General features: G+C 46.2%; 1 protein-coding gene across 1 annotated transcript; it reads right to left on the bottom strand.

The window, feature by feature from the left end:
* Positions 1 to 27,098, bottom strand: LOC144112611 (uncharacterized). Its single transcript, XM_077645410.1, has 3 exons — positions 26,918 to 27,098; positions 8,852 to 8,964; positions 1 to 113 (listed from the first exon to the last, which is right to left on the bottom strand). The coding sequence occupies exons 1-3, from the start codon at positions 27,064 to 27,066 to the stop codon at positions 64 to 66; spliced, it is 312 nt and encodes a 103-aa protein (XP_077501536.1). The 5' UTR covers positions 27,067 to 27,098; the 3' UTR covers positions 1 to 63.
* Between the last annotated feature and the right edge of the window lie 857 nt (positions 27,099 to 27,955).

The following is a 27,955-nucleotide window of genomic DNA, read 5'->3' as shown; positions in this document are numbered from 1 at the left end:
ACAACTGAAAAGAAAACATACCTCAAATGGCCTTTATTTTAAATAAGGTTACAGCCAAACTGCTCACAAGTCCACCAATTTCTTATCCTGGAGGACCAGACAGAAGGAGAGACCTGGGCAGCAGATAAAAATACACACGCACTTAATACACTTAGACAACACATAAAGAGGCATAGAAGGACGAGAGATTTTGTAATACAGTAACTTAAATGAACTGCAGTTTTTCAGTTACAAAATTCATGAAACAATCTGTGCTCAAGTGTTTACATGAAAGCAAGAAAGAAATAAACTGGCGCAAAAAAAATGTAGTTCTCACAAATCCTTGTTTCCAGAAAAAGTAAGCCAGATAGGTCCATGTGCCACAACATTGTGCCAAATTAAGGTTCCATCACAAAATGGCATCAACCACTATAAGTAGGTGAAAACCATTTCATGCTCTGAGGCTACCAGATGTGTGCACCAAAAACTTAACTAGGGCTATATATGTAGCAATGGCACTGCCTCGAGAAGAGCATTTTCCGATGCCTCTATATACCATAACCTCCTTGCAATAGCTACATAGAATTTAATTAAATTATTTTAGATGACAGCTAAATGGGGGCTTCCTGCATTGCAAATATAATATGGTGCATGAGCATGTGTGCCATGAAAACACAAAAGTGACATGAGTTCCATCAGAGCATGCTACAGTCAGAAACAACTCAAGAACAAAGCAGCGGATGCCTCTCAAAAAAGGCCCTTCAACCAATGGCACTGACTGCTTCTGCTGATGTCACGGTTAGTCTGATTTAAGCCCTGGTTTATCCCGCTTCATCTGCCGCCCCATGGCGATGTCACACTAGCAGGTCTAAGGAGATTAACCAGAACACTATGAGAATCGATCGAAGCCATTGGTTGGAGGGCATTCTTTAACGGGCATTTGCTGCCTCGTTCTCGGGTTATATCCAACTAGAGGCTGCAAAAAAAAAGAAGGTAGTAATGAGCCAGATCACGATAAATCAGCATTAAATGGCAATCAGCGGCCTTCTTTTGGTGTGCTTGCCACACTAAAGAACATCTGCATATGGCTGGGCCGCCATCAGCAGTGAAATGACTACACAAGGGGTTTTACCCCATCTTAGTGCCACCACGTAGCTAGTTTACTTTGATATTGCAGTGCTGTGTTACTTCAGTTTTGTACACAACACAAAAAATCAGCATTATGATGAATTTTTTGTAGTGCACTTTCTTGCTCAGTGAGCCCACACTTGGAACTCCACCTCAACGAGGGTTAAGGCCTTCAGTTGATAATGCCTGCACTGACCTACTGTCCAATGTTAGTACAAAGCACGTGGGCATAAGCTATACGCAGCCGGGAGGGAGCTTTAGCAAATGTGATAGGGTGGGTGCACTCAATGAGGGCAGGCTATACAAAGCTACTGCTCTCTCTTTTTATTTTTTGTAACTTTGACTGCAATACAGTAAAACCTCGTTACTACGAACATCAGATTAATGAAATTTTCAGATTTACGAATTTTTTAAAAATCCCCGCCAAAATGCCTATATTTTAAATGTAAAAACTTTCACTACTACAAATTTCAAATTACCGAATATTTCAGAATAACGTATGTAATTTAATCTTGCAATCATTGCAAGACGCTTCGTTATTGCAAAGTTCCGTCAAAGTTTCGTACCAAATCCCTGAAGCTGACACCTATCATCATCATCCAAAGCAGCAGCTATGCGCTGGGGAACCCGTTGCAACGGATACAGCCCCAGCAGCATCGGCATCAATGCTAGTGTCGCGTTGAATGAATATAGGCTAGGCGGCGCAAGCTGCCGCCCGATACAAAGGGTAAGGCCATTATCATCCATCCAGCGTGTGGTCGCATACTGCGCCATAGTCTTAAACCTATTCAGCGCAGTGTCACCACGTCGACGGCGAACAGTAGGATCTGCAAAGTTATCGGCGCTGTGATTGTGTTGTGCACTAGCTTTGCTGACAATGAGTTGTCCTGGCCCCCGCGTTAAAAAGAAGCGACGCCAGTTTTCGCTTAAAGAAAAAGCGGACATTCTGTTGCAGCTGAATGCTGGAAAAAAGCAAGTGGACTTGTGCAGGGAGCTTGACATCACACAATCAACAAATACAACGATGCTCAAAGATCGGGACAAGATCATAAAACTACATCGAGAGTCGCTCCCTCAAGAAAACGTCTGTGGCTGGGCAACTACCGTGGACAGCGACTTTTGAATTATGTGGACAGCGACAGCGTGGCGGCTACATCCGCGGAGCTCACCACCGAAGACATCATGAATCAAGTGCATGAGCAAGAAGAATGTAGTAGCAACGAAGACGATGCCGACACTGGATCAGCGCACGAAGAGGAAGAGATTGTTTCCGACTCGGATGTCCTAGTCTTTCTAGAAAAGACCCAATCATTCCTCGGGCACTGAAAAGATGTCCCCGATGACGTGCACAGGAAGGTCGAGGATGTGGAGGCGTTCGTCCTGCAGCGCTTGTCGTCTACTCGCCACAAGAAGATAACAGACTTCTTCAAGCAATAAATTGTAGTTAAACTGTGCCCAGCGTTATCGTTTATTATTTACTTACCAATACATAAATCTGCTGCAAAGGTACGTAATTTTAGTTCTTGTGATGCATTACTGACATGAAAATAAAGGTTTTTCAGTACTACGATATTTCAAAATAACGAATTAAATTCGGCGGTGCCATGAAGTTCGTTGTAACGAGATTCTACTGTATTTATTATTCTCTCTGGCACTTGCAGTCAGTTGCAATGGTCACTGTCAGAACCAAGGTACTATGTGTCTCCTTACAGTGATGACTTTAGAGTAACAGTGCGAAAGCTTTGGTTAACCAGAAACACAGGGTTCTTTTTGGGAAAAAAATTTGACTAGTATTATGAATGAGCAGAAATAAAATTCAAACGCAAATAACAACATCAAGAGATAGGAGCAAAGTGGGAACATTGGTCACAATCAGGAAAGCTAAGTGTGAAAGAAGTCACAGTTCACTCAAAACATCATCCCTCGACTCTGTCAATGAGAGGTCATTCCAAACCAAACATCCAATAGTTAATCTCAACCATATCCAATTTGTTGATAAAAATTCATGTAAAATTTATGCAATGTGTGAAATCTAAGCCAGATGCAGAAAAAAAATTAATCATGAGGTGAGCGCAATTTGAACAATTAGAAAACGTGAAACCGGCATCGCTCTATGATCGACCGAAAATCCACATTTTTAGAAGATACACGGCAAATATTTTCATGAGATTTGCAAAGATTCTAGCTTTTGATATGATTCAGATCTTGTATTTTTGAACGGTATAATTATTTTTTTAATTTACATAAAATGTAAAAATTCAACTATGACACTTATAAAAATATTAACTCCTTTTTGGAAAATAGGAAATAGCCATTTTGCTTCCCTAGATGTCTATTACCCATAAAAAATATTACAGCTCCTGCAACTGAATGAGTTGAAGTGAAATAAAATGCTGAATTTGCAGAAAAGTGCGTTTGGGACCATAAAAACTTGTTCATTTCACTCTGAGGTGGTCCAAATACAGTAGACTCGCGATAATTCAAACTCTGATAACTCGTACTTTCGGTTAATTCAAACAAAAATCAAATTTTTGGTTGGTTCGCCATGTTTTCAATGTATTTTAAGGCCGCTTAATTCAAACACCGCAATTCGGTTAATTCGTACTTTTTGCTTGTCCATACCGGAAAATTATCGGCTATCGTTGCCACCACTGGTGAAAAATCTGACTTCTTATATCACCACAACAGCGGAAAATGTCAAAATAAGCGCACTATGGCCTAAAAAAATAAAAGAAAGCGAACAAGAGCCTAACAAACAAACGTTCGAAACAAAAGCCTCCCGAAGGGCACATTGTTGCTCAACTTTCCGTGGCTTGCTGGCATGCTTGCTAGCCAGTTCAAAGCAGGAAGTTCGAAATTAAAACACATAACCCTCAAAACTTGTGGAAATGACGACTGCCCACCTGCGTTTGTCAAAACGCTCAAAACTGACGTAAAAACAAAGAGCACGAGAAAAAGAAAAAAAAAAGGTGCGAAAGTGACGCGAGTAGCATCGGCCGATTCCGAATCACGTGACCGCTCGCGCTTTTCTTTCCCTGGTCGGTCGCCCGTGTTGGTAGCATCATGTCTCCGCGCGGGAAGTACCGAACCCTTTCTGTGAAGGAAAAATTGGCAGTCATAGAAGAAGTTGAGGCTGGAGCGAAGAAGACTTCTGTGGCATTGAAGTATGGAATCACAAAAAGTACGCTGACAACGATTGTGAAAGCGAAAGACAAGCTGCGAAACAACGCAGGCCATTTCGCTCCAGACAGAAAAAGGCTTAGGGAGGCGGCGCATCCGGAGCTTGAGAAGGCAGTTTTTCTTTGGCTGAAGCGCGCTCGGAGCTGCAGTCTACCAGTAAGTGGACCAATCCTGCGAGAGAAGGCCGAACAACTGTCTTTGCGCTTTGGAATTGAAGACTTCAAGTGCAGTGATGGATGGGTGTCGCGATTCAAGGAGCGACATGGCCTCACTTTCAAAACAGTAAGTGGAGAAGCGGCAGCGGTCGATGAGGCGGTTACTACCGACTGGCAGCAGACGCGTCTTCAGAGCCTACTGCTTGAATACTCCCCGGCTGACATTTATAATGCTGACGAAATGGGACTGTTCTTCAAGTGCCTTCCTCAGCAAACATTGTGTCGCAAGGGGGAACGTTGCACCGGCGGAAAGCTGAGCAAGGAGCGGCTCACAGTCATGGTTTGTGCCAATATGGATGGTAGTCACAAGCCCGAACTTTTCGTTGTTGGCAAATCGAAGCGTCCGAGATGCTTTAAAGGCGTCCGAACTCTTCCCGTTTCTTATGCAGCAAATACACGTGCATGGATGACGCAATCTTTGTTTGAGGATTGGCTGCGGAAACTTGACGTGCGGTTTAAGCGCGATAAAAGAAAAGTGCTGATGATAGTGGATAATTGTCCCGCTCACGGTGACGTGGAGGGGCTGGAGGCAATTCGTCTTGAATTCCTCCCTCCAAACACAACAGCTGTCCTCCAGCCTCTGGATCAGGGGGTAATCAAATGTCTGAAGATGAACTACAGAAAGCTACTCCTTAAGAGGATGCTAATATGCATGGATAATTCCATGTCGTACAGCGTAACACTGCTGTCGTCTGTGGGAATGCAAGCCGACGCATGGAGTGCAGTAACATCGGCAACGATACGGAACTGCTTCCAGCATGCCTTCCGCATACCAGGCCACACCAGTGATACCTTGCCTGACTGCGCTCGAAATGAAGGTGAAGACTGCCTCCAAATGGAGAGCGATGAAGCAAGGCTAGTGCTTTCCGCACTCCAAGCACACAACATAGCTGCTGACCTCGGTGAATTTGCGGCTGCCGATGATAACCTCTGCGTGTGCAGGGAAGACACCCTGGACGACTTGGTGGCTGAGGTGCTGCCAGCACAGTACAGCAGTGAAAGTGAAGAGGAATCAGAAGAGCAATCCTCTGTGACAGCAGCACAGGCCTTCCACTACCTTGCCGAGGTCCGCAAATTTCTGACTGTAGAAGAAAATTCTCAAGAACAACTGGCTGCTCTTAATGGAATAGAGAACTTTGTTCTTAATGCACATGTAAAGAAAAAACAATCAACAATTCATGATTTCTTCAAACGGTCTAGTCAGCCATAGATTTCCATTAAACTTGTTCTGGATCCTTCACCTCTGCTCTGTTTTTACTGTGTAATTAAAGAGTGAAATGTTTAAAATATGATTTAAGTGGATAATCAATTGTAATGTGCGCTGTAATCTTGCTCAGAGTCATATATGCGAGAACTTCCGATAATTCAAACTTCCTGATAATTCAAACAAAATCCTGGGGTCCCTTCGAGTTTGAATTAACGAGAGTCTACTGTAAAAATACTACTAGTGATGGCAAGTTTAGTAGAACAATTTATTGCATTTCATTTCTGAAGTTTTAATCGAGGTGATTTTTGTTTAAAGCAAGAATAAAATTTTTGAAATAGAGCTCATCCGCCGCGAGCTGCGTCGCCTCTTTGCACCTTTTCAACACAAGACACAGCACAGCCCTCAGATCATTGTGTACACGAACAGATAATCGTGGGAAAAGATTTTCTTAGTGCTGCTGGGGTGGCACTTGCACCAGTGAGATTGTTATTCAGTTTGTTCATGCCACACTAAGTCACTGTTGTCAGAGACATGACAGACATAACAGGCAACGCTGCAGATGTAGAGTGTTCGCAAAACCATTTTACTCCACCACATATCATTGTTCTTCTCAAAGCCTCGCTGATTGTTTGAATGAAAACAAAGCGGCATAAAATGAACTGGTATCACTGAAAACCGCGCTAAAAGCAGTGAGGCGCTTAGTGTTCAGTACTTCTGGATATAATTTTCACTGAGTGAGGACTACTTTTTAGGCACGGATGGCGTATATGTGATTTGCCCTATGAGATGCATATCGTATCAGCACATGTAATTTTTACTTCTCTAAGTCTCGATGAGCCACAGGACAAAAATGTGGCAAGAGGTAAAACGAAGGGCAGGAGGCAGTAACATACGGTAATTGAGATTTAAAGCACAAAATATGCATGGGGTCACTGTGCTTGTAAGTGAACTACATTTTGGGCACAGACTTGGCATTTGCAAAAAGGCATGCTAGCTTTGGCAGCGCTGCCTGCTATGCAAGAAAAAGAGTATACAGAATTCAAGGAGGAGGCGACTGCATGCCGGTGCTGCGGTCGCAGTACGTTTGACCAGCCGAGAGCAAGGCAGCTCTACTCGATCGGACCGTGCTAGCGCCAGCGTGTCTCGCGTTACCAGAAGCCATGGTGAGGACTTCATACCATCACGTGCGCTTCGGGGCACATGCTTTCCATGATCTTATTCGGACATTAAAAGGACTGGTGTTACGATAGTGCCAGGTGGTCGTTCCTTCCTTGTGGCTCAAGCGAGACAGCACACTAATAGCCATAGTTTTGCTGCTCTTGGCTGCCTTATGCCATAGCGGGTTCATTTGAACTTCAAAAGCAAAAACAAACTCGCATATCGCATACCACCCGTCGATTGTCATGCGATACCTGCCTTCACTCCAGTCCTAAACATGCACTACAGTGAGTGAGGGTAAACTGAAGTGGTTATGTGGCCATAAATATGTCATGACAGGTGCTGTGTTACTCGATGAAGCGTTAAGAGATGACGCAGCAGCTTGCAGCACGTGAGCGACTTTAATAATCTTTTTCTCGCTTTGAACAAAAACCACCTCAAATAAAACTTCAGAAATGAAAGCCAATAAATTGTTCTACTAAGCCTGCCATCGTCTGTATTTTGACTTCGACCACATCAAGGTGAAATGAAGTGTTTACTTATGTTCCGAAACACTTTTCTCAAACTTCAGTATTTTAATTCACTTCGACACATTCAGTTTCATCAGCTGTAACAACTTTTATTGGTAATAGAAATCTAGGTAGGTAAGAAGGCCATTCTGAGAGGAAGTTGATATTTTTTTAAATGTCAAAATAGTAAATTTTTATATTTTATTTAAACTTAAAACTACTTATACCGTACAAAAATACAGGATCTGAATTATATTGAATACCAGAATATGTGCAAATGTCATTAGAAAATTTGTGCAGTGTTTTCTAAAAATTTGGATTTTTGATCATTATTGAGCAGTGCCTGGTTTCATGCCTTTCATAAATGTTCAAACTGACATCACCTCACAAACTTTTTTGGCAAAATTATTTTAGCTTAGATAACACACGCTGGGACCAGCTTGAACGAATTTTCATCAACAAACTGGAGATGGTCGAGCGCAATATGTGGGGCATTTGGAGTGCAGTGACAGATAAATCTCACTTCTACCCAGTCATGCTAATTAGAATCTAATTAGTGTTCTTGGTACACTCTCTGGTTCTTTCTTGGCACATTGTTTGTATGGCAGGCAGAACCAATTTAGAACTGAGGTAATTGAATTTTAATATTTCCTAATGCTTGATTCAAACTCGTGATCCAAATACTCGATTCAAACTCGTGACATACACACCCAAAGACTGGTTGCCACCATTCTCAAGTAAATAACAGTGTAGCAAAGCCTCTGCTATCCCTGCCAAAAATTAACTGTAGACACATGCAGTTGCTAACCCGGCTGGCCACGGTAACACTTGTATTTTGTTGTTTGGTCATCGCTAGTTTACAAAAGCTTCACTTTTGGTGAGAGTGGTCTCGTTGTGTTTAGAATTACATAGACTTGATACAGGTAAACTTCAGTCCATTGTAAGTGTTCCTATAATGCTTAAAAAAACATTTTCACAATCACAAAGGCATAAAAAGCAGCAGAATCCAATATTCACAAACTGTGAATGACAGAACACAAACAGTTTTTAGTCTCTATGTGCAGAATATTAGTTCACGCTGCTATGAGTTCATATCCTCCATCAGACCACGGTATTATGGGAGTACATTACAGTACCACAAAAATTACAGGGAATAAGTAACTGGTACTGCTACTGCGAACTTTCCATCAGCAGTTACAAGCTGGTAATGCAAGACCATGCTCTAATGCTTATTCTGCTGACATAGTGACAACAGAAACAATAGTTTTTCAGTCACTCTGACCAAAGGGAAGCAGGACTGCTGGGTTGTGTAGTCCAATGAGCATTTCACAGAGACATCTACAATAAATGTGCAAGCAGAAGTCTTCAAATACAAACATCTGAACATTGCTAATTTCAAAAGCAAACTGTTGAATGTGGTAATGACATCTTACAGGTTCAGAAATCTGTAAGAAAGTTCTAAATGATGCACTCACTTAAGAAATCCCAGCTTTCGCAGCTTTTCAAAGCGCAAAAAAGGGCAGGGCCTGGACCACTGGTGGCAGTGGCACTGCTTGTAGGGCGAGCAGCAAAACCAGCTGCTGGCAACCTGCATTAAATAAGAGCATGATGATGTAGGTCATCCTCTGAAAAATGCATGCCATCTTTTTATCGCCATAAATGCCTTATGCCATAGCGGGTTCGCTTGAACTTCAAAAGCGAAAATAAACTCGCTTATCGCATACCACCCTCCAAAGTCATACCATACCTGCCTTCGCTCCAGCTGTAAACATGCACTATAGTCAGTGAGGGTAAACTAAAGTGGTTATGTGGCCATAAATGAGTCATGAGAGGTGCTGTGTTACTCAATGAAGTGTTAAGAGATGCACAACTTGCAGCACGAGAGCGATTTAAAAAATTTTTTCTCGCTTTGAAGAAAAACCACCTCAATTAAAACTTCAGAAATTAAAGCCAATAAATTGTTGTACTAAACCCGCCATCATCTGTATTTTGACTTCGACCACCTCAGAGTGAAATAAGAAAAGTTTTTACTTATGTTCCGAAACACTTTTCTGCAACTTCAGTATTTTAATTAACTTCTACGCATTCAGTTTCATCAGCTGTAACATTTTTTATTGGTAATAGAAATCTAGGTAGGCAAGCACTCCATTCTGAGAGGAAGTTGATATTTTTTTTAAATGTCAAAATAGTACATTTTTAAATTTTATTTAAACTTAAAACTACTTATACCGTCCAAAAATGCACGATCTGAATCATATCAAAAACCAGAATATGTGCAAATGTCATTAAAACATTTGTGCAGTGTTTTCTAAAAATTTAGATTTTTGATCATTATTGAGGAGTGCCTGGTTTTACACCTTGCATGCCATCACACAATCTGTCTGGCAAGCAGCACCATTACAGGTTTTTAAAATTTGTTGAGATTTACACTGTTTAGTTATCCTGTAGCATGGCAGGTGTTGACAAAGAGCGGTCAGTAAAACTAGTTTAAAAGATAAGTGACAGCAAATTAAAAATAGTAATGGTCATCTTGGCCTTCACTCCGAATCTGCACCGAACTGTTGGCTCGAAAGTTTTCAGAAGCGTTGGAGATTGAACACGTGGGCACTCCTATGTCAGCTTTCCCACTGTTTTCGATTGGCCGAAGAGCATTCTCACCTTGCTACAACAGTGTGCCTGTGTGAAGCATCTCTGCAGAAGCCTTTGGGTGGTTTTACTGGGTTTCTGTATATACAACAATTTCCCCCACTAGTCTGCTGCAGACAAGGTATCAACTAGGTCGGCGCATTCGCGTGCGCCTGCTCCTTCACATTGCTCTGTCTGGCTTTCGATGTTCATGTACAAAGTCTAATTCTTATCGTTCGGTGTGATAAATCATACTTTTAAATGTGCAGAGTGAACAAAGTGATGGAGTCAAAAACTGCTGCCATTATGAGTTCATCACCTGCAGGAATAAAAGCAGGGCTTAACAGTGATGCATTCTTCATGCAATAACACTTTTTATGGTTACGTAGGCGCTCGCCCTGCGTGGTTCTTGCTTTTTGCAGCGCCTATGCACTCAAGCAATCGGCAAAGATTCCGGGTGAACATTAAGCAGCTGCTACACCCGCCTCCAGTGACTTCCAGCTGGCTCATGGCTTGCTGGATTTAATTTACATTCAATATTGAGCAGGCCATGAGCTAGCTGCAGGCCATTGGAGGCGAGTGTGTAAAGGCTGGTTAATATTCCCTGCGAAGCTCTCAAGTTTACAAGAGTGAGGAGAGGGATCCAAGACAAAGGCGCATTAATACAGCTTGCCATCGGTTACCTGGGCAATGTCGGTGGACGGTTGGACAGAGGTCTCAAAGTAATTGGTTCTTACTTGGCCTGGCATTCGCACACGATATCGGGTCACATACCAAACAATTCAAATTCGGTCTCGCTTGTGCATAGGCTCCAGCTCAGCCCTACGTAGGGAAGAAAAACATCTGTGGCTGCGGAGAACTTCCAAAAGCGACATGACCTTGGCATCCGAAGACCCAGTTTCTACTGCCCATGTTTGAAGCTGATGCCAAAAAGTTGCTATGTCCGCATCATCACTTTCATGATCGGCTTCACAATGAGAAAAGTGTACAACACCTGTATCTTACCGGTACTTAACTACGGGCAGAAACACAGAGGCTCACGAAAAGGGTTAAGCTTAAGTTAAGGACAACGCAACGAGCCACGGAAAGAAAAATGATAGATGTAACGTTAACAGACAGGAAGCGGGTAGAGTGGGTGAGCGAACAAACGGGGGTTAATGACATCCCAGTCGAAATCGAGAGGAAGAAATGCACTAGGGCAGGGCATATAATGCGAAGGCAAGATAACTGCTGGTCCTTAGGGGTAACGGAGTGGATTCCAAGAGAACATAAGCGTAGCAAGGGTCGGCAGCAGGTTAGGTGGGCGGATGGCAGGTGGTGGGTGAGTGGGCAGGCAAAGGGTGGATGCACCTGGCAAAGGACAGGGTTAATTGGAAAGACATGGGAGAGGCCTTTGTGCTACAGTAGGTTTAGTCAGGCTGATGATGATGATGACGATGAATTTGAGGACAAGGGTCCTGATTTTGTCAGTAAGCCGTTAAATCTTCAAAAACCGACGAGGTCCCAGGTTCAGGGTCTTCACTTTTGGGGCCAGGGCTCGGCACATCCTCAATGTTGGGCACAAAACGTTTGGTTCAAAGCGCATAACGCTGTAGCCGGTTGCACAGTTTTGACATTAGATCAGCACCAGCTTCTCCACATGCAGCTAGCTGCAAGTTAACGTCAACACGTCTTTTCCTTGTGTGGAGAAATTTCTGCGCTTGATTTTCAGCTGGCCTTGTGCAAATCCACAACGGCATCACTCACTTTTCTGAGTCATTCATCGTATCACAATGCACAGGTGTGAGTCGCTTGCTTGAGCTGGCATTACAGTGAACTACCGGCATTGCGGATGCAGACTTTGGTTTGGCTTCAAGGCGAATTGGCTAACACGGCAATGACAATGATGCTGATGCGCTCATGATACAATGTAGATTCTGGACTACTGATGATCGCGTAGATTCTGGTCTACTGGAGTAAAAGCTGCCTTCACTTTTTTTTTCAACTATGCTTATAGATTACCTGGTAGATTCTGGCTTTTGGAGTTAAAGAAGCCTTCACTTGATTTTTTTTAAATTTTCGCCTATATGTGAATAGATATATTCTGTTCTCTTTTGGATCCTTTTGTTTTAATAGGTCTGATTTATACTGTTATGCCTGAGAGGGGCAGGTTAACGTCAACACGTCTTTTCCTTGTGTGGAGAAATTTCTGCGCTTGATTTTCAGCTGGCCTTGTGCAAATCTACAACGGCATCACTCACTTTTCTGAGAATCATCCATCGTATCACAACGCACAGGTGTGAGTCGCTTGCTTGAGCTGGCGTTACAGTGAACTACCGGCATTGCGGATGCAGACTTTGGTTTGGCTTCAAGGCGAATTGGCTAACACGGCAATGACGATGATGCTGATGCACTCATGATACAATGTAGATTCTGGACTACTGATGATCTCGTAGATTCTGGTCTATTGGAGTAAAAGCTGCCTTCACTTTTTTTTTCACCTATGTTTATAGATTACCTGGAAGATTCTGGCTTTTGGAGTTAAAGAAGCCTTCACTGATTTTTTTTAAATTTTTGCCTATATGTGAATATATATTCTGCTCTCTTTTGGATCCTTTTGTTTTAATAGGTCTGATTTATACTGTTATGCCTGAGAGGGGCAGGAAGACGCAGTTTTACTGTTTCTTTTCGCCCCAAAATTAAGCGAGTGGCATCCTCGCCCATTCCTAATGCGTACCACCATATACTGCCTGGATGGAAAGTGTGCCGCGTTCATTCGGGTGTCACAATTTACTGTCACGTAGAGAGAATGCACATCGTTGTACAGGGAATCCGTCTAAACTTGTTAAACACGAAGACTGCACGAATTAACAATAATTGTCCGTTTATGTATTCATCGTATTGCAAACAGTCCAGCACAATTCCCTGTACAATGAACACTAACCAACCCACTCCCATTCTCGCCGTGTAGAATGCCCGTGACGTCGCTTCAGCAAGACCTTTGTTCATTATTTACAATGCGATACGGTTCAATGCATGGCATAAAATCTACATTCCCATGCCTCTTAGGTTGGTAATAAGGGAGTAATTACTCCACCCAAGCGCAACCATTAGGCTATAAAGGAAGGCTACTGTACAACTTTCTCAGTTGCTTCTCAGTTAAGTTCTTTTCGGTCGGGGGTTCGAACCCGGGACCACCGCTTCACTGGAGCAGTTGCTCTACCTGAAGCGGATAGCCCTCCAAGGGCTGTGCTTTGCCCTCTAAGGGCAGCTTCCTAAGTGTTGCCTCGTGCCATATTAGGGGGTTTGCCTCTCTCTGTATTTGGCAATAACCGTGTCCACCACCACCAACACCTAACAACTGAGCTAACCGGGACAGAAAGCTTATGGTAGGGCAAGAGTCAGTTGCAGATGTAAGACAAGAAATGTCAACTGTTTGCAGCTGCGCTAATTTTAGCGAATAGGATAAATTTCTCGGGAATGGCTCAGATTCTATGAAAGCGTAGGCCACTTTCGTGGCGTTTCACCTCCACGTCTAGGTCCGCGGAGGTATCCGCCCAGCTTTCTTTTCCAGTGGAGCGGAAGTTACGAAGTCGAAACCTGCCCTTTCTTCTTACGCGGTGTAATATATAACACAACCGCCAACCTTGAACTTTAGAAAGTCAGGAAAAAAAACTTTTTTCATTAAAACGAATTCGCTAGGCAGCTCTCGAGTCAAGATGCTTCGGTAGATGACGCCAGCTACCCCATTGGCGGGCCGTAGCTATCGAGCACAAAAGCGCAGAAACAGGCCAGGCGGCCGTGCGCACTGTCCTATGGCCGAATTATTTAACGGTGTGACAAACTTACGGAGGCTCCACATATATCCTTCCCTTCATTGTCAAGAGAGGCTGTCATCAGGTGCAATCACATTCCGGGCCTTGCCTACTTCGTCCTTTGCATTAATGTTTGAGTTCTTTTTGCTTTTCATTTGAGGACAGGAGACATAAAGTGTATGTGACAAAAACGTTATTTATTCAGTACAGAACGCTACAAGGCATTCTTTATTGAACAAATGCATGTACTTAAGTTCATGGCACTGGTTGGCTTTAGATAGAGCAGTCCACTCCTCATCATGAAACCACAGAATCACCACCCTCCTTTCAATAAGTTTTGAAAGGCCTCGGCTTTCTTATCAGCATGAATTTGTTCGCACTTGACCACCGTAAACGCAACTCGCATGGAAACACCTCCTGTTACCTCTTCACATGGTCAACCTCGACGTTGCTTCACTCCTCATGCTGCGGTAGTGCAACTCCTGTAACCTTCTGCGGTCTCGACGTTGACACATCTTATCGATCTCGACCCCATTTCGCTTCTCCTTGCAGCAGCGTACCCTCCGTTGTGTTCCGCGGTCGTGCCGGTGGCGCAGTTCCGTCTGCTCTTAAGCGTGGCCGTCCTCGGCCCCGCTTCAATCCTTCTTTACCCTCCGTTGTGCCCAGCGGAATGCATGTGTGGCGCCTGAGCCTGGTGACGTCCTCGGCACCAGCACCGCACCGTGGGTAGTGCAGTGGGTACTGGCAGAAGTGTGTGACCTCCTCGTGCCTCCTTTCATGGGCGCGTTTCCTGAACCTCTTGCCACACTGGCTGCACTCGTAGTGCTTATCGCCAGTGTGGATCATCATGTGAACCTTGAGATTATCCGGTCGGGAGACCCTCTTCTGACACAAATGGCACACGGAGTTTCGCCTGTCAACATGGGTACGCTCGTGCCTGATGTTATCAGCCCTGTGTACATGAAGAGTAAAGATAAGCGGAACTACCACAGGACTACAAAAATCTACTCCGGATGCCTGCGTTAGTAGGCACCTTAAGCATATCATGTACCATGTTACCATTACCGGTACCGTACTGTAGTACCGAGAGCTCACGCCACCAATGCACATTCGCACATCACCCTGACGTTGCCAGATGGCACCAGGTACCCGGCGGCTGCAGCTGCACGTGCGCATGCAGCATCAGGACAAATCAGTGCGCGCTCACCGTCGGTGGGCGGTCTTCTGGTACTCGTTAACGGTAACGCGGTGCACGGTAGGCTAAAGGTGTCTAGTTATGTCTGCACATCTCTTTCATGGTTACCATTTCGCCAATGACATTCGCGCCTTCCATCTATATCACTGCCGCTGGTGTTAGGTGCATCTTTGCCTGTTTCTGACGCAGCTCTTCCACATGAGCGAATGTCTCACGCTTATTCTCTTTACGCTGCTGTTGATGTTTCCTTCCTATGGCCTTGCTAAGTGAACCTCGGTTGACACGTACCTCAGTTGTAACGTGTGCGACTCAGCAGTAATGTGTTACGTCTCGCCTACGACGCGCGGTATAGCCGGCGCGGGTGCAACGGACGCCGCGGCTTCGTTCAAAGTGGCGGTCATTTTGACCCGTTCATCGCTGCCGCAACGCCTCCCGCCAAGCGCGTCCAGGCAGGTTTCAATGCCACGTGTCGTCGTGTGTGTGTGTGTGTGTGTGTGTGCATGTTGGTGCCCACGCTTGTCAAAGCGCGGCAGCCGGGGAGAGGAGCTCCCCAACTGGGAGGCGAGGAGGTCTGACCGGCGCCGGCCCGGCGGACGCGCCCGTCACGTCTGTACATGTCCGTGCGTCGCCGTCTTGTGCGACTCCTCCCAAGCCGTTCCTTCTTGCCCTCGACTCCGAGGGTATAAAAAGGGAGCTGCCCCGGACGCCAACGAGAGACTTCGATTTCTTCCTTCGAGTAACGTGGTCGCCCTGACCGGCTGCTCTTTTGCGATGCCAGAATAAACAAGTTGTTCTGTTGCCAGTCGACTCATCCTTTGCCGGGACCTTCGGATGTTTCCAGCTTTGCCCCAGGCCGCCAGGCCAACGCTACCCTTGGGGCTTGCAACCCTTTTGCAACAACTGGTTGCCAGCGGTGAGATCCCGACAACGGAGGTCAGCAGCGAAGATATGCGGTCAACTGTATGCTGAGCAGCACAACGACCATCCGGGAGCAGTGCAACGAGCCCTGTGTGATGACTGGTTGCCTGCAGCGGAACGACTGCGCTGAATTCTTGGCTGCGAGGTTTGGTGAGTGCGGGACTTTCTTCTTCTGAGTTTTGCCAGGCTTTTGTTAGTGTCAGAAACAGAGCTGGTAATTGTGTTGTCGTTGCTGCCGGGTTAGTTTGCGGAAAGACAATAGTAGGCAGTAGAGAAAGCAGCATTCGGAGCAGCCATGGATTTGAAGTCGTTGCGCAAACCGAAATTGCTGGAGCTTGCAAGAGAGTTGGGTCTGGATGTCTCAGACAAACTCAGAAAACCAGAACTGCTAAGGGCTATTCTTGAGTTGGAGGCTGAGGATGACGAGCTGTCGGAATGCCTTGAGACCATTGAGGAGAGGGAGCAAAAAGAGAAAGACGAGCGCGAACGTAAAGAGCAAAAAGAGGAGCGCGAGCGTAAAGAACAAAAAGAGAAAGACGAGCGCGAACGTAAAGAACAAAAAGATAAAGAGAAAGAAGAGCGCGCTTTGGAAATGAAGCGTCTTGAGGTAGAGATGGAACGCGCTCGTAATGGAAGTCAGGCACACGGTGCAGGAGAACGGGTATCGTTCAAAATGACTGACCTGATGCAGCCGTTTAAGCTTGGCGAGGACATTGGTTTGTTCCTGGTTAACTTTGAGCGAACGTGCGAGAAGCAGGGGTTCTCTCGGGAAACGTGGCCACAGCGCTTGCTCACTTTGCTACCCGCCGAGGCGGCTGACGTAGTCGCTCGCTTGAAGAGAGAGGAGGCAGAGGATTTCGACCAAGTGAAATCGAGTCTGCTAAAAAAGTACAGGCTGTCAGCGGAGGCGTTCCGTCGGAAGTTTCGGGAAAATGAAAAAGGCAGAAGCGAGTCATATACAGAGTTTGCCTACAGGCTTAGGTCAAACATGCAGGAGTGGCTCAAAGAAGAGAAAGCGTTTGGTGACCACGAGAAAATTCTGCAGTGTTTCGGGCTAGAACAGTTTTATAGTCGGTTACCTGAAAATGTGCGGTACTGGGTCTTGGATAGGCCAGACGTTAGTACAGTGGCTAAAGCCGCCGAGCTAGCCGAGGAGTTTGTGACGCGTCGGGCTCGCGGAGCTAAGGACGGTCAAAAGGGTGAATTTGGCTCCAAGTCTGAGAGGCCGAAGTTCAAACCCATGAGAGCAAGGGGGGACACACGTAGTGCGGATGCGAGTGACAGCAGTCCGACCGAACGTAAGGAGACGGCGGCAGCCGAAGCCGAACGCAAAAAGCGGTTCGAGACGAGGCAAGTGCGCGTGTGTTATACGTGCCAGAAGCCGGGTCACTTTTCGGTGCAGTGTCCAGAAACAAAAAGAGAAGTCGTGTGTTTGTCATTATGTAGCACTGACGAGAACATGAAGCTTCTCGAGCCTTACATGCGAGACTTCCTCGTGAACGGGAAAGAGTGCCAAGTGCTTCGTGATTCCGCAGCTACAATGGATGTAGTTCACCCCTCTTAAGTAGAACCCGATATGTTCACGGGCGAGTGCGCATGGATCAAGCAAGCCTTGGAAGCTCATAGCGTGTGTCTGCCCGTAGCAAAAGTGCTTATTGAAGGACCTTTCGGAGCACTTGAGACGGAGGCCGTAGTGTCATCTATGCTGCCCCCCCAGTAGCCGTACCTATTTTCGAACAGGTCCGATCACCTCCTGCGCGAGAAGGGGCTTTTGTTTGGTGAGGCTAGCGTTCAGGCCTTAACCAGATCGAGAGTTCGGGAGCTCGCTGCAAAGGCGGTAGTTGCGGGGCCGACGTTGTCGAACAATGAAAAAGGGTCGGAGGCGCAGCAAGCTGATATTCCGAGCACGTCCGAACTGGATAAAATTGAGCCTGTAGCGTTGAAGGCACCAGGTACTGGAGAGGAAATGCCTGACACGGGAAAGTTAGAAGAGCTTCCGGTCGAGCTTCCGGGACTAGGCTCAGTGACGAACAGGGAAGACACTGATCAGGTCATTAGTGACTTAATCATTAAAGCACCGCTGTCGGCTGAGCAGAAAACCGAACTACACCAACTCTTACAAGAGTTTCAAGGTCAGTTCTCTGAGAGGCCTGGTAGGACTTCTGTCCTTACTCATGATATAGAACTTACCTCGCCAGAGCCAGTACGATCCAAGGCGTACCGGGTGTCACCCCGCCAGCGCGATATTATGGAGGCTGAGGTAAAGAAAATGCTACAGCTCGGTGTTATTGAGGCGGGTGAGAGTGATTATACCTCCCCTTTGATTTTAGTTGAGGTACCGGGCAAGGAACCTCGTCCTTGCGTCGACTACCACAGGCTTAATTCCATCACTAAGGATCAAATTTATCCGATCCCTAACATCGAGGAGCGCCTTGAGAAAGTTAGTAGCGCTCAGTTTATTTCCACCCTAGATCTTGTCAGGGGTTATTGGCAGGTTCCACTTACAGAAGAGGCTAGTAGGTATGCGGCATTCATTTCACCAATGGGAACATTCCGTCCTAAAGTTCTGAGTTTTGGTTTGAAGAACGCGCCATACTGCTTTTCAAGCCTCATGGACAAAGTGTTGCGGGGACAGGAAGAATTTGCTTTACCGTATTTAGACGACGTAGCGATATTCTCCGCATCCTGGTCTGAGCATATGGCACACTTGCGGGCAGTGCTAACCCGGCTGCGCGAAGCGGGCTTGACAGTCAAGGCTCCCAAGTGCCAATTAGCACAGGCCGAGGTTGTCTACCTCGGTCACGTGATTGGACAGGGTCGTCGCCGGCCCTCTGAAATAAAGGTGGCCGCTGTGCGAGACTTCCCGCAACCGCGTACGAAGACCGATATTCAGTCGTTCTTAGGTGTCGCCGGCTACTATCAGAGGTACATCCCCAGGTACTCCGATATCGCGGCTCCCCTGACTGATGCTCTAAGAAAAACAGAGCCCCAAACAGTCGTCTGGGGCGAGACAAAGGAAAGAGCTTTTAGCGCCCTAAAGAGCGCCCTAACAAGCCAGCCTGTGCTACGATCGCCAGACTACAAAAAAGGGTTCGTTGTTCAGTGCGATGCTAGTGAGCGAGGCATGGGCGTTGTACTGTGCCAACGGGAAAATGGAGATGTGGAACACCCCGTCATTTATGCTAGTCGTAAGCTGACCTGTCGTGAGCAGGCGTACAGCGCCACCGAGAAAGAGTGTGCGTGTCTCGTGTGGGCCGTTCAGAAATTGTCATGCTACCTAGCCGGCTCGAGGTTTATCATTGAGACGGATCACTGCCCTCTCCAATGGCTGCAGACCATCTCTCCCAAAAATGGCCGCCTCCTGCGCTGGAGCCTCGCTTTGCAACAATATTCCTTTGAGGTGCGTTACAAAAAGGGGAGTCTCAACGGTAACGCCGATGGCTTAAGTCGAAGCCCCTAACGTAGGAATCCGCCTCAAAGTTGTTTGTTAGTGATGTTTTCTTCCTGAGGCAGGATTTTTAACATATTGCTTTTGTATAGTGTTTCAAAGTGATTATGTGCTTTCTAGTGCAATTTTCCAATTTGTGGACGCATCCTGAGTGCTGCTTGACTACTGTAAGGAACTAGGCAGTAGTATAAAAGGGGAAAGAGCCTGGCAGAGCTTAGTGAGGGTTGTCTCGTACTTGCTAACTGAGCGGTTGCGTTTCGGCGTAGTTCTAACGCTTGCTGGGAACGAGCACAAAAATGGCAACTCTCCCGAAGTCACTTTGCAGTGTCCTGTGTGATCCTGAACCTGAGAACGAGGCCTTCTCTGTGCGCTGCGCTCAAGCAACGTCGAGGGACGATCGGTTTCGATTACGAGCATCATCGAGCGACATCCCTCCGGACAGCGGATGCAGTCCCCTGACCATCGGGATCTCCTTCTCCCGGCGGGGCGGTCTGTTACGTCTTGCCTACGACGCGCGGTATAGCCGGCGCGGGTGCAACGGACGCCGCGGCTTCGTTCAAAGTGGCGGTCATTTTGACCCGTTCATCGCTGCCGCAACGCCTCCCGCCAAGCGCGTCCAGGCAGGTTTCAATGCCACGTGTCGTCGTGTGTGTGTGTGCATGTTGGTGCCCACGCTTGTCAAAGCGCGGCAGCCGGGGAGAGGAGCTCCCCAACTGGGAGGCGAGGAGGTCTGACCGGCGCCGGCCCGGCGGACGCGCCCGTCACGTCTGTACATGTCCGTGCGTCGCTGTCTTGTGCGACTCCTCCCAAGCCGTTCCTTCTTGCCCTCGACTCCGAGGGTATAAAAAGGGAGCTGCCCCGGATGCCAACGAGAGACTTCGATTTCTTCCTTCGAGTAACGTGGTCGCCCTGACCGGCTGCTCTTTTGCGATGCCAGAATAAACAAGTTGTTCTGTTGCCAGTCGACTCATCCTTTGCCGGGACCTTCGGATGTTTCCAGCTTTGCCCCAGGCCGCCAGGCCAACGCTACCCTTGGGGCTTGCAACCCTTTTGCAACAAATGCTAATCAGGCTTATTGAGGAGTGTCTGAGGCACCACAGCTCAGTTCAGCTCTGCAAGAACTGAAACACACACGCACAATGTCACACTGAATTCTTCAGCGTCCAGTAAAGGTCAGCGCTTATAATGGGCTGGCCACGAGGTGACCAGATTTCGCGGACAGCTCATACACTTGCGCCAGTCCTCGTGACAGGCCACTACCAAAAGCACCAGCAGGGCCATTTCGTACACGGGAGATTCGCTCAATTCTGACACCACAACAGCGGCTTCAGACCACGAATTTCTATACAGAGGAGGCAGCAAATAATGGCTGCGGTTATAAAGAACACTCGCTTATAACGAAACAAGGTGGCACTACCGTAAAAATGTGTATAAGAGGAATGGCGCCGCGTCTCAGATATAACGAACCACTGCGGCCTTGCAACTCACTTAGGACGAGCAAGGAGGTCTCGTGAACTCGACCCCGCTGTCTAAAAACTCGAGCTTCCCGTGATCACGGATGGCGAAAAGCACCATCCAACCCTGGTGAATCGTTCTGAAGAGAACTTCGAGACCCAAAATGCAACAAAAGGCAGCATTAAAACTACGAAAACCTGCCGGCAAAGCGCGCACTGAAGGATTAAGGCATACAGCGCTGATCACTGCGTAAGGGTGTGCCAGCTGGGCAAAGCCTCAAAAGTACAAGTGAGAATAGAGCAAGGTCGGCGATCAACCAATGGTAGCGATTCGAGAAGTTTGAATAGTTGTCACGTGGCACGCCTGGCTTGGCCAGCCGGTCAGGTGGCAAGCATCACCAGCCCAATCGGCTCTCCACATTCTGCGCTGCCATCGTGAGTAGACAACGCCCAGACAGGCTGTGCAATGGATAAGTTGTGCGCGTACTTGCGCCAGCTTCACAGCCGCATGGACCCAGGCGTGGAAGACGACGGTGACGCACGTGGTGTTTGCGGCAACATGTCTTTATTGCGCAGGTGGCCGGCACGGGTGACTTCGTTAACGCCGACATCACTGAGCCATGAATTGATGAAGCATTGTAGGCAAAGTACAAGCACTCCCAGATTGCTAGGAACATTATGAACTTCACAACGCAGAGGCCAACCTATTGCCGCGTGCTTTGAACGCTCCAACCTTAGTTATGTCGCGTCCCTAAAGCAGATTGTTGGCGGCAATGTTCTCAGTGGGGAGCACATGACCACTGTGGACAGCTTGGAAAGCACCTTGATAGGGCTTTCTTTCAAGTATCAGACGCACATAATTCCCAAACTCACTTCATCAAATATATGTATTGTTTTTCTGATTGTATAAATTGGGTGTATTATTAGAAGTTCACTTACTACGATCTTTTGATACAACGAACACAATCAGTGTGACTGTCAGGCTCGTTTGGTCTGAAATTGTTATTTTTGAAAAAAACGAGCAGCATTTCTTGCTGGGAAACGAACATAAACCACTCACAACAAGCGCGAAGGGACGTGTACCGTCGCAGAGAGAAAAAGGCCAGTGGTAGTACTTTTTCATGTCAGTTCTTTAGTATCAAATGTGTGCATGGTAGTCTCCTTAAGATACCAATAGAATAGTACATCATATGAAACATTTTGCCTATTCGCGATTCAAAGGCAGCACGATGGTAATAACCCGCACAGATCAGTCAATACATAATATAACCATTAAATAAAAAAAACAGTGCCTTTTCTGGAATCGCTATCGACCAGCTTCACATTGGTACACAAACATCAAATGAGGAGTTCTCTCACAATGCTGAGGTTCTTTTCATGCACTAAGGATATATACATAAAAAGCAAGCACCCATTCTTTTTTATCCACAGTTTAATCTCCCTGATTATTAGGCAATGTGTCACAGTTCCTTCACCTTTCGCTCAGATGTCCTTGCACAGAAGAGTCCGCCGTCCCTGCTGACATTCAGTGTTCATAAGCAGCCACAATCGAATTAGCTTAGACTTGAAGAGGGAACGGAGGAAGCTATAGTGAAGAGGAAGTCCAATAACAATTAGTAGTAAGAGGGGAAATAGACGAATTCAGGGTATCGCCGCCACACAGATATTCACCTTTAGCTGAGAAAGACAATCTTAATGTGGGGACCTACCCTGCAGCCCCCTGTGTTTGCTTTCCCGCAAGGCACAGTGCAGCAGCCTCACCTCGAGGAGGAACGCATTCCCTTGTCAGTTACTTTAACTGGCAAGAGAGGGCGCCAGTGTCGCTGCGCGAGAGACTGCTTGAAGCCCGCGCACGGGAGAGGGCATGAGGCTCATCGGCTGGGATCGCGACGACGTGTCGCTCACGGCTCCGCTCTTCCCCGGCGGGGAGACTGGCTCCCGTACTCATCTCGTCCAGGCCGCGGAGTATCCCTTGCACTAGCGTGGGCGAACATTCGCTTGGAACCTTGCTGGTGAGTCGGACGACCTCAATTCATTAGCATATCTTGTTGCTAGCAGGCATTATTGTTGTTGTAGCAATAAATACGTTTTTGTCAGCCTATGTGTCGTTCCTTTGTTCCCTCAGAGCAAGGCCCGCCGTGGCTGGCGTGCACCCGGTAGCATACGCAACCACGGGGTGGTGTCCGGGTGGCTTTGAGTTGTGTCAGCCATGATTAAGCGGGGAGAAACTTTATATCTCCCCAAATCAACCCCACAATGTACATACAGTGAACGATATTCTGAGAGCTGTCATTACGGAGTGCGCAGTAGAAGTAGGCGGTAGGACAGTTCGATAGGATACTGGGAAGCTATCTCAGGAGACAAAAGATCTGATTAGGGAACGCCAAAGCATGAGGGTGTCACAGCCTACCAGCAGAAAAGAAGTAGCAGAGCTATCGAAGTTAACAAATGAGCGCAAGAGGGGGAGTAGCTGACATAAATAAGTTTAATATGGAGAGAATCGAGCATGCTCTAAGGAACAGAGGCAGCCTAAACGCATTGAAGAGGAAATTAGGCATGGGTAAAAACCAGATGTATGCGTTTAGAGACAAGGAGGGGAATGACATTAGCAACATGGATAAGATAGTTAAGTAGTTGAAGAGTTCTATACAAATATATACAGTAGACATTGTAATCACAACAAAGGAGAAAATAATCTGGTGAGGATCACGTCACTGCAGATCTGTTGAAAGACAGAAGAAAGATTGTGCTAGAAAAACAACCACCCTGTATACGCAATGCCTTATGACCTCGACCGTACCAGAATCTTGGAAGAATGCAAATATTATCTTAATTCATAACCGTACCAGAATCTTGGAAGAATGCAAATATTATCTTAATTCATAAGAAAGGAGACGCCAATGACTTGAAATGTTACAGGCCGATCAGATCAGCTTACTCTCCGTAGCATACAAGGTATTTACTAAGATATTTACTTCAATTAACCAAATGATCAGTCAGAATTTTGTAAAGGATACTCCACAATAGGTCATATTCACACTACTAATCAGGTGATGGAAAAATGTGCAAAATATAAGCAACCAATATATATAGCCTTCATTGATTATGAGAAAGCCTTTGACTCAGTGGAAACTCAACCGTACCAGAATCTTGGAAGAATGCAAATATTATCTTAATTCATAAGAAAGGAGACGCCAAGGACTTGAAAAGTTACAGGCCGATCAGATCAGCTTACTCTCCACAGCATACAAGGTATTTACTAAGGTACTAAGGTAATTACTTCAATTAACCAAATGATCAGTCAGAATTTTGTAAAGGATACTCCACAATAGGTCATATTCACACTACTAATGAGGTGATGGAAAAATGCGCAAAATATAAGCAACCAATATATATAGCCTTCATTGATTACGAGAAAGCCTTTGACTCAGTGGAAATCTCAGCAGTCATACAGGCATTGCAGAATCAGTGTGTAGAAGAGCCTGATATAAAAAAACTGGAAGCTATATATAGCATCTACACAGCTACCACAGTCCTCCACAAAGTCAGCGAGAAAATTCCAATGAGCAGGGCATCAGGCAAGGAGACAAAATCTCACCAATGCTATTTTCCGCCTGGTTGCAGGAGGTATTGCGAGGCATGAATTGGGAACAGTTGAGGATAAGAGTTCATGGGGAATACCTAAATAATCTGCGATTCACTGATGACATTGCCTTGCTGAGTCAACTCAGGAGGTGAACTGCAAATCATGATCAATGAGTTAGACAGGCAGAGCAGAATTCTGGGCCTAAAAATTAACATGCAGAAAACCAAAGTAATGTTCAACAGTCTAGCAAGGGTACAGCAGCTCACAATTGGCAGCGAGGTGCTGAAAGTGGTAAAGGTCTACTTAGTGCAGGTATATAGCGACCGCTGATCTGGATCATGCGAGGGAAATAACTGGAAGAACAAGAATGGGGTGGAGTGCATATGGCGGTGTCTATCAGATCATGTATAGCAGTTTACCAATATTCCTCAAGAGAAAAGTGTACAACAGCTGTATCTTACCGGTACTCACCTACGGGGCAGAACCGCGGAGGCTAACAAAAAGGGTTCTACTTAACTTAAGGACAATGCAGCGAGCCATGGAAAGAAAAATGGTAGCATGACGTTCAGAGACCGCAAGCGGGCGGAGTTGGTGAGGGAACAAACGCGTATGAATGATATCTTAGTCGAAATCAAGAGGAAGAAATGGGCTTGGGCAGGGCATGTAATGCGAAGCCAATATAACAGCTGGTCATTAAGGGTAACAGAGTGGATTCCAAGAGAAGGCCAGCGTAGCAGGGGGCAGCAGAAGGTTAGGTGGGTGGATGAGATTAAGAAGTTTGCAGGCACAGGGTGAGCGCAGCTGGTAAAGGATAGCGTTAATTGGAGAGACATGGTAGAGGCCTTTGCCCTGCAGTGGGTGTAGTCAGACTGATGATGATGATGATGATGAATCAAGCATGTTTGCAACTTGCATACGCTATCAACCAATTATTATCTACCAGCTAAGGAGTGCAGGCTAAGCTTCTCCTGACCTTCTTTTAACGCCCCTCGTCCTGTTGGCTTCCCGAGCAAACTCTTGGTGAACAGCGCTGAATATCCAAGGAGCATTTCTTCTTCGGGGCCGACGTTCCTTAGTGTGCAGTAGTAGATCTCTCCATTCACGAGCAAGGCCGCAAGCTTTTGTCTGCGCTTGCTGGGCGAGTAGTTGACGTCATTCATCCAGTGGCTGCGCTCTTGCGGGCGGCCGTCTACCACGAAGAACTCTCCACATCGGAGCAGCTGCAGAACGCAGCAGAATTTATCAGCGATCGTACTAACGTGAAAAAACGGACGCAAAAAAACTTGGCGGAAATTTTAAGCGTCCAGAAACGGGCCAGTATTTCGTGTTGTAATCTGATACCCCGATCAAATAGGCATTTCGAAGGCCCTCAAACCGACCAGTCTATCCACTCTAAGGTTACAGAGCGCTCTTAAATGGACGGTTTCTGTGGTCATCGAGACACTGTTAGCGTACCGTGTACCCTGTTACCGTTACTGAAGTACCAGAAGCTTACCCACCGCCTGCGAGCACGCGCTGATTGACCCATATGCTGCAGACACGCGCGCAGCCTGCTGGGTACCTGGCGCCATCTGGCACCGCCAGGGAGATTTTGGAAATATGGAACTAAAAAATGATGACAATGATGATGGTGATGATGATTGAAAATTTTTATGGCGCAAGGGCTTCTGAGGCCAAAGAGCATCATGGAACAAGATATTTTGGTCTACTGACAACTTATTTGGCGCAAAAAATAAAGGACAGCCCGGGCTCCCAACCACTGCGGTCCGTATAGTGCCATTGTCAGCGATATAAAACAACCAACATCACCTTCCTTAAAAGTGAATGAAAGCTACTGCATTCAGCTTGTAGAAGATCGTGGAGTTAATTTCATGAGTAATTAATATTCTTCAAATGAATAAATTTTTTGAACCATTTACCTTAGCCTTCAGCTTACGCTAAAGCTTCCAGCTTGGCTTGTGAGTGCGACTCTTGTACAGTGAGCGGGATGGTTTAGCGTGCACCAGCACTGGTAGCCATACCTGAGATTTTGCGAAATTTTTGCAGGAAAATAAAAAGGTCCCTAATGATGGATCTGGTGACTAAGTGATGTCCCATGGTTATATCTCCCTTTTTGCGTGCCAAAGAAGTTTGGCAAAATGGTGAGGCACTGAAAACCATAGGTGAACATCGTTGTACATTTTTTTCTGTTTTTCCTCTTACATTATAATAACGAGGCCTGTCAGTGCAGCTGTACAGTATAATGCAATGACGTTGAAAAGTGCGCATGTTCGTTGAATCTTAGATATGCGGTTCGCAACTGTAATCATCCGCTGCAATCTTTCCCTCTCACACAACTATAGCACGTATTCCAGCATAATCTGTCCAAAGAAAAAACAACTCGAATGCACTTGCAAGTCCGGGACAGAGTAACAATGCGAGCAGCGTAGTGCAATTACAGCCCAGGTGTTTAGAATGTTGTCTATAAGAGCTCTTTTCAACCTGAGTCAGAGTGTTCTACACATTGGCTGGGCAAGCTTACCGGCCAGGTGCAGCCGCCATTTTCGATGCCGTCCACCTTGACTCCGTGACACGGGCCAAGTGCGGTCCCTCAGGCAGCGCCTTCAACGTGAACACTCCCACCAGGACACCCTTGACTGTGGACTTGTCCGAGGTCAGTAACTCGAGCATGCTCTTACCAACAAGACTGGCGTCTCCCGATTTCACCTGCGTACATTATTCCGCCGTGTTCACTAGCCGCTCCACTGCAAACTGGGGGCTCGGGCATACAGGTTAAATTTTACAGCGCTGCTTGTTAAAGATAGATTGAAGTGTTTCGCGCCGTAATCACGGTCATCGGCGTCCAGGCGCGAATTTGCGATTTAGCGTCCGCTGATACAAGCCGAATGAGTGACAAGGCATGCTACAAAATAAGTGTTTTTTTTTTCGAACAGATGCAAGCATCCCGTAAATGACTGCCGCCGATAGCAAAATGTTCTAGCCATGTACCAGAAACATTCTTCATACTGAAAGCAACCTTCCGCAGCTTTGCAGAAAAAAACGACTATCCGGCCCCTGAACCCGCCCACACCACTAAAGTGTGTTGAGGAACGTCGGTCCAGTGATGGGCGGTCGCCGCTACATAGGGAAAGAATTCCCTCCGATGTGAATACGTCACAAGAACATGCTTCACAAGAAATTGACTAGCACATGCAAGTCATACCGAGGAATTCTGGGCAAAAGCATTCTTGAGTGGGAAACTGTGCATTAACGCAGTTTTTACGTACAATGTAAAATTTTACTATAAAAATCAATATATCCGCAGATTACTCGACGGCAGTCTTGTATTATTTTTTAATATTGACATTTTTGCTGTTGTCAAAAGCGTTCCGCATTGGTTTTCTAAGGCAGTCTTATCTGTTCGATGCGATCACTGGAAACACTTTGAAAAAAATATTTTGCTACATACCAGAATAATGGACTATTACCTGCAATATTTACATAACAATGTCTTTCAATTTTCCAAGTTTCAAAATTTTTGCCCGAGAAAGCTGGACTTGTGTGTGGCTGGCTCGTGAAA

Source organism: Amblyomma americanum, chromosome 1 (genome assembly GCF_052857255.1).
Source record: "Amblyomma americanum isolate KBUSLIRL-KWMA chromosome 1, ASM5285725v1, whole genome shotgun sequence".
In the NCBI taxonomy this organism is placed as follows: Eukaryota; Metazoa; Arthropoda; class Arachnida; order Ixodida; family Ixodidae; genus Amblyomma; species Amblyomma americanum.
The sequence above is the reverse complement of the archived record's forward strand: the minus strand, read 5'-3'. Positions and strand labels throughout refer to the sequence as shown.

Excerpts from the sequence above, each read along its gene's own strand:
- LOC144112611 (XM_077645410.1), bottom strand. The coding sequence starts at position 27,066 with ATGCTCGAGTTACTGACCTCGGACAAGTCCACAGTCAAGGGTGTCCTG. Across the intron at positions 8,965-26,917 it reads ATGGCGGCTGCACCTGGCCG|GTTGCCAGCAGCTGGTTTTG; the intron begins GTAAGCTTGCCC and ends TATTTAATGCAG. Across the intron at positions 114-8,851 it reads CGAAAGCTGGGATTTCTTAA|GTCTCTCCTTCTGTCTGGTC; the intron begins GTGAGTGCATCA and ends TCTGCTGCCCAG.